Source organism: Trachurus trachurus (assembly GCF_905171665.1).
Source record: "Trachurus trachurus genome assembly, chromosome: 19".
In the NCBI taxonomy this organism is placed as follows: domain Eukaryota; kingdom Metazoa; phylum Chordata; class Actinopteri; order Carangiformes; family Carangidae; genus Trachurus; species Trachurus trachurus.
In genome coordinates this window covers 13,234,620-13,251,150 of record NC_139913.1, presented here as the reverse complement: position 1 = coordinate 13,251,150, position 16,531 = coordinate 13,234,620, and the positions used below count along the sequence as shown (strand labels likewise).

The following is a 16,531-nucleotide window of genomic DNA, read 5'->3' as shown; positions in this document are numbered from 1 at the left end:
CTGATTAGAGTGTGACATCATTAGGTTACAATAGTGAACTTTTTCACTATATTCTAATGTTTGAAATGCTTAATTTTTGGTTTTCATTAAATGTAAGCCATAATCATTACAATTAAAAGAAACAAAGACATTAAATATTTCAGTCTGTGTCTAATGAATCTATAAAATGTATGAGTTTAAATTGTTTGAATTGAACTACTGAAATAAATGAACTTTTAATGATATTATCATTTATTGAGATGCACCTGTATGTGTTGCTGACAAATTAAAACCTTGTCCTGGTGATGGTGCTCAAGGAAACCTTCATTTTTTTGCTTTGTCATAACTTTGCATCTATATTACCTGCAGGACAGCTTGTTTGCATCAGAGATGAGAAGCAGGAAACAGAGGTGTGAGCTCACCCCCCTGTTTCTAATGTGTAGTCTTTAACACCAAGTGATAATGATGATGATGATGACATTTATCAGACTCCACCCTGCTCCCTTGTGAGGTGTAGTTGAGATATTTTACTCAAGTCTTTGGCTAGCCAGTGAAATATCTTAACATCTATAAAAATTTAATTATCAAGGTTTTTCTACAGAAATGCAAATTACCCAGATGATGACCAGTACTGTGTGTTTGTTGAAAAGAGAAGTTCACACCACACATGGAAAGTCACTGTGGGATGTGCAGTGCATCTCCTGAAAGTTTCCGGCCATTGGAAAGAAAAGAGGCCCCTCTGACAAGCACTTTGTTTTAAACATACTGAGGCTTTCCTGTATGACTGCTGGATTTTAGCCATTATAATGAGCTTTGCTTTGTACCAGGTTTAAGCCTTCTGCACTTTGAGATTAAGCGTAATTACCATCCCTAAGCGCAAGCCCCGATGACCCCGAGACTTTCCCTTTTAGAACTTTGATCACACATAACACTGCCTTCAAGCAGCAGGGGAGTTCAGCCACGCCACAACACTTTGAGGCCGGTGTTTGAAGAGGCCCATTCTGCACAGTGTGACTGGATGTCCAATAACCACAGAAAAGAAACAATGTCAAAGCTCTGTCGCCGCTGCTCTCTCCACCCAGAAAGAGAGAGATTGTAGAGAAACCCAGGAAAAGGACTCCTGGAGCTCGTTTGAAGTTTTCCTGCCTAAATTCAGCTCCCGGCTCTAACACCTTAGGACCGGTGGGAGGGAGGTGAGCAGCCCCGCGGCTCACAGCTCTGCCTCCGCCGCAATTCCCCCTCCGTAACATCTGTGCTTTCACACCGTCAGAAGTGGGAGAGTATTTGGCTTGACAGTACAAACGCTTCCTCTAATTTCGAGCACGAGGCCTAAATAGCTGTCACTCACTGTTTTTCCAGCTCGACGTCTTAGATGTTTACCTCAGCTGAAATAATTGGGTGACTTTTTGTGATTCGCTGTGTTGTTTTATTTTTTTCTTTAACTTTGCAGCTTTGAGATGCAGCCAAAGGGAACTGGTTCATTATGATCAAGTCTAATGAGGCTCAGAGACAAGCTCAGAGAGCGTGTGTGAGTTTTTTAAAGGTGTTTTTAAATGCGACAAATGAAGCGGGTCCAGACTGTGGTCAGGGTTGCATCTTTATGAGTGGATTTTGATTTTTTTTTCTTTTTAATTGCACATCACTCAGAAAAAAAGACATAAACAGAAGAAATAACAAGAATAACAATAATAAAAACAAGACTGAGAAACACCAAAGGTGAAGAAAAAAATTATATGAAGAAAATGTATACATCTGTATACTGCATATACAGGATGAACATCGGCATCACCGATCTTAATGCAGTGAATATTGATCCTTTGCCATGAATAATCTACTTGCTATAACTCCACCATGCTCTGTCCAACATGGCCAGATTTTATAGGCTACATGCCTGTATTTAGTTACACTCACAACGCCACCTCACGGCAAAATGAAACGTCAAGTTTTACTCTTTTTCCTCATTTATCCCTCCGGGCAGGTTGTCCTCAGCCTCACAGTCCTCCTGCTTGTTCTTGATGGTGGGTTAATGTGAATATTGTGACTATTAATTTAAAGGGGAACTATGCAAGTCCGGTCTCTCCTCCTCTGTGTCTCTAACCCTCCTCTCCTCCATGTGCATTTGTTTTCAACAAAGCCGGTGAAAAATCAATCCATGGAGCGGTGGATAACGTTATTTATCATCTACCATGTTACCATGTGTATATTTAGTCGTATTTGTTATAAACAAGAGATACAACACATTAGCATACTCACAAGAGGCCGACCCCTGAAAATAGAAAATGTCCCTTCGCTGACTTTTTCATTCTGTGGTCTGATACAGACAGATGTACCTACTGTGGTGTCTCTGGCTCCCGCTGTTGGACACAGTTGACAATTTTATATAAGAATGCAGTAAATCTCGTCTGCTGCCACATGGTCCCTGCAGACCAACGTCTGAACATGGAGTCCAACTGTCGCAGCGATGACTGTGAGCCGTGCTGCGAGCCACTCACGGCATGGAAGTATCCCAGACATTGCTCCTTGTGGCTTTGATTATCATTGTGATGTAATTTGCTTCTCAAGTTGGGGCTGTTTTGTTGTATAATTAGTAGGAGCTTTTTCTCCCACTTTGTCCCTGATCCCCCTGATGACTTCATAGCATCTCCTTTGGGGTGGTCATCGTACCCCATGGGTGTTAGAACATATGCACCACGAGTGTACAGTTGCCAAATCACACTAACAGGGCTAGACAAACAGTTTTAACAGAAAGGGAGCGTTGTCAAGGAGCTGCGTTCGTCTGTGTTCGTTGTCTGCCATGACCAGCGGGCATATCTGGAGGCCTGTCTTCCCCACGTCAGCCTAAATGAGCTCCTCTGCACTCAGGAGGCAAACAGGAGACGGGGGGAGAGGGGGGGAAGACGGACAGAGTGAAAGAGGACAGAGACGAGGGAAAGGGAAAGAGAGAGAGAGCACACAAGAGACTCTGAAGCCGAACAGTACTGACTGTACAATATGTCTGTATGATGTTCCGCGGATAGTCAGCTGGGTGTTTTTTTTTTGTTTTAGGAGGAGGGTGGTGGTATTGTTTGGGGCTCGGAGCAGCTGTCAGGCTACAAGGAAAGCATGCCCGCAGCCGACTGCCTGACAGACAGACAGATACACGCCGACACCCAGAACTCTCTAATCCCTCTCCTGTGAGTGGAACAAAGCGCCGAAAGATCAGGGACAGAGCGGTGGAGATCGTCTGCCAAAGTCAGACGAAGAGAAGGAAAACAAAGTCCCCCCCCCCCCCCCTTCTCAATTTGTCGGCGCTTTGCTCGTGTGTTCGATCGCTACGACGAACAGCTAAGCCGCAAGTATGAGTGTTATGTGAAGTTGCCATATGGTGTTTTGTTTTGCTCAGGCACACACTTTTACACACACACACACAGACACAGACACACACACAAACGCACTGTGTCATGAGTGACACCATTAAGCAATGAAATGGGGTAGAAAAAGACAGATCTATTAAGAGTCAAAGCATTAGATCATTCACACGTACTTTGCGGGGAAAAACATCTTGATGTTTTGTAGATCTAGGGAAGCGGCAGTAATTCTGCTTCAGTTTGAACCTTCAACACACTCATCCACACAAATGACCACACACACACACACACAAACACGCAAATACACAGAGCGCACCTCCCCATCTGCACCATTACACAGTGGATTTAGCAGCCAATTGTCACATTCACTGGGCTCAGATATGAGATCAGATTCAGCTGGCTTTACCCCCGGAGATGATTCTGTTGATTAGAATAAGTTCTGGGGCTGGAAACAACACAACATCTGCTTGCCTCAGCCTCCTGGGTGACAGTGCACAGAGGGGAACAAACAGTTCCCGCCGGCCCCGCCCCCCCTCTCCTCATCCTTTGCGGCACCTGTTCTGCGAGGTACCCAGATTACAGCGCCCGTTCCACTCGGCTGCAGCGTGAATGGCCCTGTGGGAAAGGCAACACCTCACACAGGCCTCCTCCAGAGACACAGTCATCAATCATCAATCATCAAACATCCACCAGCCTCGACTGCTCATTGTCATCATTTGCTTTTTTTTTATTCAACAGAGGATGACGTAGGAATTATGAGCAGGAAATATTTTGATTAGAGAGAGCATCACTTTGGTCTTTACACAAATGTCTTCACAGCTACAGTATAGGATGGATTGCAGACATTCATGGAAGAAGAACTGTGAAAGCCCTGACCTCAGCAGCAGGACAGGGACGACATTTTTGTTTTTTAAAGGAGACATGTTATGCCCCCTTTCCACAAATTAAAATAGTTCCCAGGTGTCTTAAAGACATGTTTGTGACATGCTTTGGTCAAAATACCTCAAGGATCAAACATCACAGCTCTTTTCATCCTCACAAAACAGCCCTGTTCAGAATGGCTGGTTTCAGTGCCTGTCCCTTTAAATGCAAATGAGCCACTGCTTGCCCCGCCCCACTCCTTCTACTGGTACCAGGTAGGGGTGGGGTTTTGCAAATTTGAAAACTAATGACATCACTGGAAGACAACCAAGTGAACAACTCGTAAAAACCAGCTAATATATTTTGGAAATCTCTCTATAGGGATGTGGAATGCAAAAAAATGTGGTTGATAAGTAATAAATTTTTCATAAATAATAAAATCAAGGAGGTTTCCTTTAAGATAATGCATAAAATTTACCCGGCAAAAAAAACATTAGAACGATTCAAACTTGATATTGTATACTCCTGTGATTTCTGTGGTTTATTTGATGAATCCATTGTACATTTATTTTTTCATTGTTTATATTCTCAAATATTTTGGTTGAATGTACAAAACTTTCTTGAAAGAAAAACTGGTCATCCAATACATCTACTTGAAAAGGACATTTTTCTTTATTTTGATGATAACCAATTGGATAATGATTTAATATTTTTTGTACAACTTGTTTTATTTTTAGGAAAATTTCACATTCACAAAAGAAAATGGACTGACAATAAACCAAACTTTGCAGTTTTTTTGAAAGAGATTTTTCAGTATGGCACCGACACCAAAGGACTTGAAACACAAAAAGCATTTAAAACCAATTTTATTTTGGATAAATACCTATTTATTTAATATGATCTTCTTTAATGCAATGTTTTTTTTGTTTTGTTTTTGGTTTGTTTGTTTTTTATATACATATATATAGATACTTTATTTTTTTATATATACATGGTAAACATTATCTCTTTGTATACTTATATATTTTTTTATTTTATTTCCCCCCTGGCACAACAGTATTGTTCTGTACATAAATGTTAATAAAGTTTATAAAAAAAAAAAAAAAAAAACTCGTAAAAACCACATGGATTTCAACCTTCAACCTGCAAATTACAGATTTTTTTGTCAGTTCTCACATTTTTGGGGCCGGAAGGCAAGACAGAGACCCAAATACATGCTAAAGAGCCTTCAAAAAGTTATATTTCCATAATATGTCCCCTTTAACTAAGGACTTAACCAATCTTGGATAGATTTCCACTGAATGTGTGAGTTAGTAACAACTCTGTCTCGTAACATTCTGTTATTATCTCATAGCGTGGTGAATTTGTAGGTTGTGTGGAGTTGTTGGATTGTGTATTTGATGAGTTTAATGAGGGAAACCAAGAAATCCCATGAGCCTCCGTAGCGTAGCTCTGAGTAGCTTGCGGCTCTGCCCCGCCGATCTAAAAACTTGCACCAACAATTAAAGGTAACAAACCTACTGCTAAAACTATAGGGATTATGGCAATGGGCCAATTTGCCAAAATGTTGAACTATCCCTTTAAAATTACAGTCAATGATGAATCATCCCTTTATGTGATCATTGATACTTGTTATACAACAGTAATTTTGCATCTATAAAATGCAGTCCATTAGTCATGTACATTACTTTTCTCTTCTTGGTGTGAATTTTTCAGGCTAAAATATATAACAGTTGGTTCAGACGAGTTTTTTTCGTGTTTGGAAAAAAAAAGAAAAAAAAATCTTTGGAAGCCACACAGGAAGACACACACTCATTCTTCTGTTTTTCATAATTCATTTCTTTCATCCAGCACCTGCCTATAGAACTTATCGCCACACAGCAGCACGTACAGTATGTGACAGTGCGATGAAAGAGCAGCGCTGCCACTGCCTCCTCAGTGTCTCTGACACACCTAGTAACAGCTCCTCCATTCAATATCCATTGATTTACTCACAGTGACTGTGCTGTGTCCTCCTCCCTCTCCTCCCTCTCCTCCCTCCCTGCCCAGGGCCTCCTCTTCTGTACCAGCGAGTGTCTGAAAACCCCTCCGGACCTGCTGAAAATCTACCTGCACGAGTGCAACCGGGTCTACAGAGACAAGCTGGTGGAGGAGCAGGACTTCCAGGCCTTTGATAAGCTGCAGGCGGACACAGTGAAAAAGTTCTACGAGGTAAGAGTTTTTACAAAGTTCAGCGGAGGAGGACAAGAACGGGAGACTGGAGGATGGGTGGGGATGGAGGGAGAGGAGGCGGGGGAAATCATTAGGCGGCCTGCTCTGTGTCTGGCCCTGGACATCAGTGGCCAACACAGCGAGGAGAAAGAGGAGTGGAGTAAAGGGAATGTTTTGGGTGGGTGTGGGAGAATATGGGGCAGGGGGGGTGCAGGAGAGGGGTTGGAGAGAATATTAATCAGTGTGGTTTAGGGGGGGGGGGGGGGGGGTCTGGCTGTCAGGGTCTGCACTGTCAGCCCAGCAAATTGGAAAAAACATTCTAATGGTTTTCTGTCCAGTGTTCCCCTCACTGCCCTCTCTGGCTCCATGGCATGCACACTAGTCATGCCACAATGAAGAACCTGACAAGTATATGTGTACACACACCCACAGACAGAGAGGAGAGGAGAGGGATGGGGGTGGGGGTGGGGGGAGGTAGGGGGGAATAACCCACCCACTCCATGATATATTATTCAGAGCTGGCACCTTCTGTAAACTTCTGACAATTTGCCCCTGTGCCACGGAGCAATATGCCTGCATGTTTTCTTGCTATTTTTACATGCAAACAAGAACGTCTTCAGAGACCGCCGCTCGGTAGGAGAGCGCTTTCAAGTGATACTATGAAAATGAAGACTGCACAGGCACATGATAATATATATGTGACTTTGTGCAAAAAAAAAGAAAAAGAAAAAAGTCGTTCATCACACCTACTGCGGTTTTTTGCAGAGGGAACAGACATCCCGAAGAGACACACAAAATCTCTCCAGTGGAATATCGGTGGGCCCAACAGTTGCCAGGGTGAAAATGAACTAGGTCACCCTCGCGCAGCTGTGATATTCAGCTGTGTCCCTGTCCAGACTGTTTAAGCTTAACACTAATGTTATGCTGACAGGGTAGTGTGTGGCTCTGTATGTTTACCACTGCAATGTGTGTGTGTGTGTGTGTGTGTGTGTGTGTGTGTGTGTGTGTGTGTGTGTGTGTCCCTCCCCGAGGACATGGAGGATACTCTGGAGCAGATCAGGGAAATGAACCTGTACTGCCACTTCGCCCGTGGGCCGGGGGAGGCCAGGTACATGGCTGCAGAGTCCTGGAGCAGCCTCAACAAAATCCTGCTGGAGGTGCTGGACAGCTACAATGAGGTCAATGCCACCCTAAACCTGGTGCTGTTCGAGGACGCCATGGCTCACATGTGAGTGGAAGTTTTAGGACCCCGAGGAGAGAGAGAGAGAGCAGGGAACAGTGTGTTTGTCGGTTCACTTAAAGCAGAAGTGAGTGATCCGGTCGTTTTCGCTAATGCTGCGTTCCAGGCAGGCTTTTGAAATCGTAAATTACAGCTTCAAGTCACAACTTACGACTTTGTAGCGTTCCAGGCAACCCACTCGTGTTTTTCCGACCTGTTACCGGTGAAAGTCACTATAACGGCCACTCGTAACTTCCGACCGGTGAACTCGTACCAGATCGAACTGGTACCACTTCACGGTCGGAAAAATACGAGTTTCCTTGAACGCACCATAACAGTCCTCGTCGCTACGTCACCACATTCACGGCGTTCCTTGGCTGCACACACAGCCCTGCATGCCGTTCTCTCTCCTCATTGGATAAAAACTGTAGGATACGATAAATGTTTTCTCTTCGGCTCAGAGCAGAGCAGAGGGACTGACAGACCCGTGTTTCAGTCCAAACACTCTATGTAAGTGATTGCTGTCGGAAGATATAACTATTTAAGACTTATATTAACACAAATATATCACTCACTTCTGCTTTAATGTCTGTCAGGAAAATCATCTAGCTTCGCAGGTATTTTAGGATTAACAGTTCCATTAAAGGACTGTCAGAGGCAGAGTCAGGATGCAGAGCAGAGGTTCAGTCTGAAAATATGTTTCTGACGGAAGTGTCAGGCTCTTCTTGTTGTTTAACCGACTGGTGACCTTATCTGTTCTACATTTTTCTAACTGTCAGCAACTCTATAGCAGAGTATGGTACAGATGGTACAGACTGTAAACAAAGACGGACGTGACGTCACCCGCAGGTTTCTCAAGAGCTGTTTTGAATCTCAGAGTGAGCTGCTGCACCATCGCCATCTTGGCAGTGTCTAGCTCCGCCCTAATGCAGAAATGGGTAAAGAAGTGGAGCTGACCACAAGGCTGACCTGAGGCCAATTAGTTTGCTAATATGTAGCTCCTTAGTTAGCTAAACTAAAGAACCACGTGTGGTTACTGCTAATCAATGCTAACATGTCAAATTAAAGGAGACATATTATGTCCCTTTTCCACAAATTAAAATAGTTCCTAGATGTCTTAAATACATGCCTGTGACATGCTTTGGTCAAAATACCCCAAGGATCAAACATCACAGCTTTTCATCCTCTCAAAACAGCCCTGTTCAGAACGGCTGGTTTCAGTGCCTGTCCCTTTAAATGCAAATGACCCATTGCTTGCCACGCCCCTTCTACTGGTACCAGGTAGGGGTGGGGTTATGCAAATTTGAAAACTAGTTACATCATTGCTAAATAACTGAGGGAATAGCTGGTAAAACCACATGGATTTCAACCTAGGGAGCCTGAAAATTACTTAATTTTGGGGCCGGAAGGCAAGACAAACACCCAGATATATCTTAAAGAGCCTTCAAAAAGTAATATTTCCATAATATGTCCCCTTTAACTGTCTGATATTTACAAAAAAAATCCACCATAAAAGTGGATGTGGACTGACTCACAGGCTCAGCTTAGTGCAGACCCAAACCAGCTATGAATTGATGCTAATTACAGATACACACAGTCAGTGTGTGTGTATTAAAATATCTCATATATTTTATTCCTCTGAGCCACAGACTTTCATTATTATTCAAACTATTGGTGAGATACAATGTTGTACACTTTAGTTTATCTTAACTCACACCCTCACACTCAATATACATTGTAGAAAATAAGACTTTTTACTGTGATCATATTTATCTATGTTTTTATAACTTGTCTTTATAGCTGTGTTTAACCTCTTATATGCCAACTCAATGTCATTTAGTTTAGAACGACTGTGTATAATTGTTTCAAGAAATTACAAATGGATAGCAGTGTAGCAGTAGTAAAAGCATTTGTGACCATATTTGGGTCTTCAGGAGGAACTGTTGGTCTCAGTGAGGCAAAGGTGGATACGTTTTAAATGGCAACAAACATCGTTCAAAAGTGCAAAGTAATTCAAAACAATATCTTAAAGCCAAAGATAACTTGTAGTATTGAACTGGAAGGAACCAGTTTGTTTAGTAAAGTACGGTGATAGGTGAAGGAAGATAGTGTTGAGCTAAAATCCCTGAAAATGTTCCTGATTTTCCAAAGATAATCGTAACTACTGCAGATAATCTTTTATTGTTTTTCGATGTTATTACCCAGAAACCCAAGGCCTTGTTTAAAAGGTCAGTCCTTTTATCTGTTTTGTGAGTTGTAATCATAGAGCGGGGCGGTCTAACAAGCAGCACGTAGGGTTCTCATCATTTAACGAGTAAGGTGTCTAATAAATGTCATCGTTCATTCCGTTTAGCAGCAGCTTCAGACCAAGCAGTGGAAATAAAAATAAAATCAGTTTATCTGTTTAAAAGTGAAAAAAAACAAGAGGAGGATTCATCTGGTTTTAATGAAGGTGTAAAGATTCTCAGGAGCACAGTACAACTGAGTCTAATGTTTAATCCATTTCATTGTGCTGCATCTTAATGAGGCAGAGTGATGAGGCTGATGGAGGAAGCAGAGACACACTCAAACTACCTGTGTTTGTTTGTCTTATGACTCAGATTGTCTTCATCCATCTCGCCTCCTTCTGCCTTTGTATCTTTTATCTCACCCTTTCCACTCATTCCTCCCTCACATTTCTCCCCTCCCCTCCCTCCCCTGACTGTCTGCACCCCCTCATGTAGCTGCCGCATAAACCGAATCCTGGAGTCTCCACGGGGAAACGCTCTGCTGGTCGGAGTGGGCGGCAGCGGCAAGCAGAGTCTGACCCGACTGGCTGCCTTCATCTCCAACCTGGAGGTTTTCCAGATTACCTTGAGAAAAGGCTACAGCATCACAGACCTCAAGGTTCCACTGCAAAGAAAAACACATCACATCCACTTCAACAAGTCACTTAGTCTCACATTAGCTCCTTAAAAGTTTATTACATGCAGCTCTGGCAGCCAGGTGAGGTCTAAATTTAAACATGGAAATACAGACATAATCCTACAGTAGGTAAACACAGCTCTGCTAATCCACAGTCACTCAGGTCTCAGGCATGTATCACTGTGAAATAACAAGGCCTCTCAACAGCCCAATCTCATTATGTATGTCACTCTCCTCCAACTTCTCCCTCTCCCTCCGTCACCCAGAGCGACCTGGCATCCCTCTACATGAAAGCCGGCGTGAAGAATATTGGCACCGTGTTCCTAATGACTGATGCCCAAGTGGCGGATGAGAAGTTCCTCGTTCTGGTCAACGATCTGTTGGCGTCAGGTAACAGCAGGCTCGGCTAATTACCGCGTGTCATGTTTTTGTGAGGAGAGAAATGCCTTCGCTTCGCCTCGGCGACAAATCACCGCCGTGCCATTTCAGCAGCATCACTCATCAGCCACAGCTCATCACCGGCTGAGATTCACATGCAGCCTTACGCAACACCTTCAAGCATTGCTCTCTGTGTACCAGCGTTAGCAGTGCAGTCATCTGGCTCCTCTGTTGCACTAGACGGCAACTGAGGCCAGAACAACAACAGCTGCAAGACGCAGTTAGGTACATGACTTCTCTTTAATAATACTGATACATTTTATTCATGGCCACCTTTCAGGACACTCAAGGTCACAGTACAAAAGAGGAGCCATTCAGAATGTCCACTGGCCTTTTTTTTCTTCGTTGAAAATAAGACAGATTTTGAGTGTCACTGAATGCATCTGATCATTTTATTTAAACATTTATTTTACAAGTACAAGAACAACAAGTTTTGAACCAGACAAGAAAATGTATGATTTTATCATTCCAAGATTTCATCACTCTTTAGTGTCGTCTGAAGTGTCGTCAGACTCTGCTCGCCACAGCATGAGGTAATGGTGCGTTCCTCGGAAGTTGGAAGTCAGAGCTGGGAATTACATCACACCCGAGTTGACGGTATTCCAGTAAACAAGTCTGAAAACATGACGTCTCCTGTTGTTGTTAGCCGTTGTGAGCAATACCAGTTGAAAACAACGCATAAAACGGTATTTAAACCATACCGTACCATGTCCAGAGATAGACGTTGGACAATACTACATGTACCACTTATTTAATTTCACAAAAACAAAACAGACGTGCTAATAAATAATACATTACAAGAGCTTTCACTACTGTTGATGTATGGCGCAGCCATCTTGGATGATGTTTTATGACGTTGTGGTCAAGTCGGGGTTGATGAGGTTCGTCCCACTTTCCGAGTCGGATATCCGACTTCAGGTGGCATTCCAAATGAAATTTCCGACAGTACAACTGGGATGCACCATAACTCCACAGCTAATGAATGTATGATACATCATGGCACAGTGTTCATGGGAAATGTAGTGTACACGGAGACTGACCAGGACCAGAGCTACAGGGAGAACGGCTCTGAACAATAGGCTATACAGTTGCCTCATTCATCACTGGCCAAACTGGCCGGGAAGTTTTTACTGATACTCGCCAAGGTGAATATTAACCTGCATTTGATGGGTTGGTGGGTGTTGATTTAGAGTCCTGCATGGAACCAGGCTGTGGACCAGAACAGCAGTACTGTTGGATGTGAGAGAGGAGCACAGACATGAGATGTTACGTAGGTGGAAGTAAGCTGAGCGAGTGACATTAATTGGGACTGGAATAATAGAGTGTTGTCAATGATGACACCCAGAACTCTTAACCTGGGGGGGGGGGGGACTGAGGAGTTGTTGATGGAAAAAGAGAAGTTGTTTATATTTAAAGGGTGGGTTTAATGCCAATGAGAAAGAAAAAATACTGAAATACTGAAAATACTGAGAAAATACTGCTAAGATGAGGGAGATTATGAACAAGAGAGGTCCGAGCACAGAACCTTGGGGTACTCCAGAAGAGAGGTGGGACGGTTGGGATGTAAATGTTTTGAGTTGGACCAGCTGAGTACAGCCAGCGAGATATGATTCAAACCAGTCCAGGTGTGTCAGATAATCCAGTGGTGGCTAATCTGTACTACTATCATACATGCTGCTGTTACACTAATTTATAACACGACATATATATGACATTCAAATTCTATTTGATTGGAAGTTGTCATAGTAGCCGTTCATGTTTAAGTGGCTGATTTGATTTAAAAAAAGAAAAAAAAGCTCTCCTAGTTATGTTGCTTATGAATGAGAGGTTTGAGATGGGCCATATTAATTAAGTGCAGAGGCGTTGAGGTTTCTTGCTTAACTGCAGTCTTTAATGATGCAGGCAATGTACCTGAAAGAACAGAGCCACTCACAATCTGCAGAGGAAACCTTTTTTTGTGTTACTTGTGGGTAGAGTAGGTGCAAGACTGTCTCTCGTTTTACCATCAATGGCAAATGCAAGATAAAACAATAGAAAAGAAGAATATGTGCAGCCAAATTAGAGCGATAAGGTTTGACAAGAGATTTCAAAGAGACCTTGAGGTAAGGATTTTCAGAGCTGAGGAGCCTTGACAGAAAAAAGCCTGGCCTCCATTAGACGCCAGGTTCATGAACCTTTTTATATCCTCTCACCTCTGTGTGGTTTTAATCAAGCAGCACGGAGCGCTGTGTTTCTGTTGTAATGGAATGGAAAGTGTTGAGTAGCACTGGCTCGGCTGCAGCCAGCGGTCATGTAACTTCAGAGCTGCAGGTTGGAGCAGCGCTGCTTTCATTCACTCTCAGCAGATTGCCTAATCATGATGTCATTTTAAGGCAACTGACCTAAAATAATTCAGCGTCTCCGGAACTGTGACTTTACTAAAGAAACAAGAGAAAGACGTGTTGTGTTTTTTATGCCTCTGTGCTGTGGACAGGCAGAGTAGGTTAAGAGATGCCCCGATTGATAAACAACCATCATGATGATCATGACTGAAAGTATGTGATCTATATACCAGCATTAATGCTCCCAGTCACTGACCACCTTAAAACCGGCAGTTTACAAACACCCTGTGTCTGTGGCTGAGAGAAACATTCTATACCGAGTAGTTTAGCCCCTCCTCCCAGCTTTTTGACAGACCGCCACAATAAAACCAGTTGGCTGTGTGGAACTTTTGTGTTTTTCAGACTGATATAATGCAAGCAACAACAAAAAAAACAGCTCTAGTTTCATCAATCCCATTCTCATGGACACTGATTAGATTTCAGCTTTAGATAACGCTGTTTAGCCAGACTGCAGGAATTCACACACTAGCCACGTTAACATGTGCATTTTTTTTTTTTGTTGAAAACAGTAGAAGAAGCTTTTCCTTCCATAAACAGACGCTGTTAAATTGCTCCTTGGCTCGGCCCTCTCTCTCCCCGTGCTGACCTTCTCTCTCTACCTGCCTGTTGCCTCCTCTGATCAAAATGGACCTGTATCTTTTTGTTTCTGGTTTTCTCATGAATTAAGCTGCAGCCACAGCAGTTTATACTACTCTTGCGATCTATGCGAAGGGGTCGACTGCAGCAGGACCCTCACATAACAGCAACGCTTCATTTTGTGCCCCTTGCACCACTAACAACCAGGAGCCAGTAGATGAAGGTCAGAAGCAGAGACTTTGATCAGATTAACCCTTTAGGTATAAACCTTGATCGGAAAGAATTTTCTTTCCAAACGAGCCCTTTAGGATTAAAATTTTCCAACCAATGTGTTTACGTGACACAGTTTTATTTGGATCGGCATTTATTCCTATTTTATTCTGCTCATTTGTGTCCATATAAATATGGCTAATCATTCGAACTATCATTTCACACAAACTGTATTTGATATCATTCTGGATTAAACAGCTGTCTGGCTGACAACCATGAGGTAATTGTACTTTCTTTTATTTTTTTTTTTACTGATACTGATATAACAGAACTACTGTGGAACCTTCATCTACAGAGCCATGGAGGAGCCTACAAGTTTTTTCAGATGTTGAGCTCATTACTGTAGTAAAATTAGCCGGAGGTTGTTGACATCATCGACCAGATGTTATAATTTGATTTAGTCTATAATCATCACTTAGATTAGGACATTTCTTTAATCGTGATGAAAATCACAGACTGCAGTGCTACTAAACTCCTTCAGATGTCAGCAGCAGGGCAGTGAGCTGTGGGCCTGCTCTACCTTGGGTTTATACTCTGCCCTGATGTCACACCTGAGCAGGATTGATCAGCCCAGAGGGGCATTTCTCCACAAGTGATGGACAAGCGAGGCCACTCGGGCTGCAGAGGGGTGAGCGCAAAGATCTGAACTTAGATACTGACAGTTATCAGGCGAGAGTAGAAAGTCACCCTCCACATTCAACTGTGACTTGCAGCAGATTGCAGATTTCTGCATTAGCATAAACCCTCTGTATGAACTCCTGCTGCCTGCAGCTCTGTTAACACACCCAGATTTGATGCAACAGTCTGTGTCAGTTCAGACCCTGACAAGATAAGAGGGTTCACACAAATTTAGCTCTCAAACATAAAAAAAAATAGTTCTGCTTTCTCCGGTCTCTGTGGTAAATGTGGATGGTTTTCTTCCCTCTAGGAGAGATCCCTGACCTGTTCCCCGACGACGAGGTGGAGAACATCATCGGCAGCCTGAGGCCAGAGGTCCGCGGCTCGGGATTGATGGATACGAGGGAAAACTGCTGGAAGTTCTTCATCGACCGCGTCCGCAGACAGCTCAAGGTGAACCAGCCCCGACGAGTCCCACAGATCTGGGTGTTTTTTTTTGCTTTTTTTGTTCCTGTGAATTTTCACCACTAATCATCCAGAAGAAGTTTTTCTCACTGTCTCCCCTCAGGGGGGAAGTTTGTCATTAATCTCTCTCCTAAAACTGTGTCTGAATTTGATCTCCATCCCCTCTTAATACCACGGTAGCATGCTTCTACATACCCTCATGGAGCAACCCAAAGTAAAATAACCCTCAGACTGGGATAAACATCTGGTCTTGTGATGAAGCCTCTCCCCAGACAATTTTCTTCCCTGACATTTCCAGATGAACTTGAGCGCGTTGGGAAGTGGCGGACCTCGTTATAAATCACCAGCAGGGACAGAAAAAGCCGCCGTTTAGCCGCAGATAATTTCACCGACGTGCGGATGCTCTGCTCCCCCAGGGGGAGAGAGAGAGAGATCCAGGGGGTTGCTTATCCTGTCATTATTACAGCCTGCCCCCCCCCCCCCCCCCCCCCCCCCCATCGCCATCACCACCCACATCCTCCACCGCTGCCTGGCTCTCAGCTCCAGTCTCCCTGGACCGGAGGATGAATAAATGAGGGAGGCAGTCCCGTGGGCACAGGCTGCTGAAGACAGGATTTCTGCCTCTTTGGTTTCTGTGTGAATGGAGAGAAGCTGCTCCATAGAAATGTTTTCATTCCTGTGTTCGCTGAAGACGTTTCTCTGCATGTGACTCTGCCTCGGTTTACAAAACAGTGCCAAAATGAGCAGCGTTAATGCCTTAATTACTGTATTAGCATCACAGCTTGGAGCAGAATATTAATAGTTGTGGACCAGTGGTTCTTCATGTGGAGGGCCAGACCCCACAAGTGGTTCTGAGAGGGCTTGAAATAGGAGTGAGATGATGATCACAGACAGAGGAAATAATGAAGGAAAGATACTGTGTTGTTGTGTTGTAGCAGATTTTCTCCGTCTCTTGTTGACCACTCTGTTCTTATGAACGTGATGTCTCAGTAAGGCCTCCTTGGAATTTCTTCAAATTTGGTCCAAACATCTTCTTGGAGTCAAGGATGAGCTGATTAGATTATTTACATTGAAGGTTAAAGGTCAAGGTCCAAGTGACCTTACACACTTTTAAATGCGTTACATCAGGAACACCTAGGGAGAATTTGGGAGTTTAAAATCTTGAATCTATTTAGATAGATCAACTTGAACCAGCTGTGAACTGAGAACCAGCACCAGGTTGTTTTTGGTGGAATAGGTGGCGGAACCAGGGAAGGAAAAAG

The 16,531-nt window shown here is 43.4% G+C and overlaps 1 protein-coding gene across 3 annotated transcripts in view; it reads left to right on the top strand.

The window, feature by feature from the left end:
• Positions 1-16,531, top strand: part of dnah9 (dynein, axonemal, heavy chain 9) — a gene marked incomplete at both ends in the record, with an annotated part of 177,490 nt that overhangs the window by 88,455 nt on the left and 72,504 nt on the right. For all 3 annotated transcript variants that reach the window (XM_083994241.1, XM_083994240.1, XM_083994242.1), the window contains 5 exons: positions 6,237-6,398; positions 7,430-7,626; positions 10,341-10,503; positions 10,788-10,911; positions 15,115-15,257. In XM_083994241.1, the coding sequence (XP_083850367.1) occupies positions 6,237-6,398; positions 7,430-7,626; positions 10,341-10,503; positions 10,788-10,911; positions 15,115-15,257 (789 nt within the window). The remainder of the gene's footprint in view (positions 1-6,236; positions 6,399-7,429; positions 7,627-10,340; positions 10,504-10,787; positions 10,912-15,114; positions 15,258-16,531) is intronic.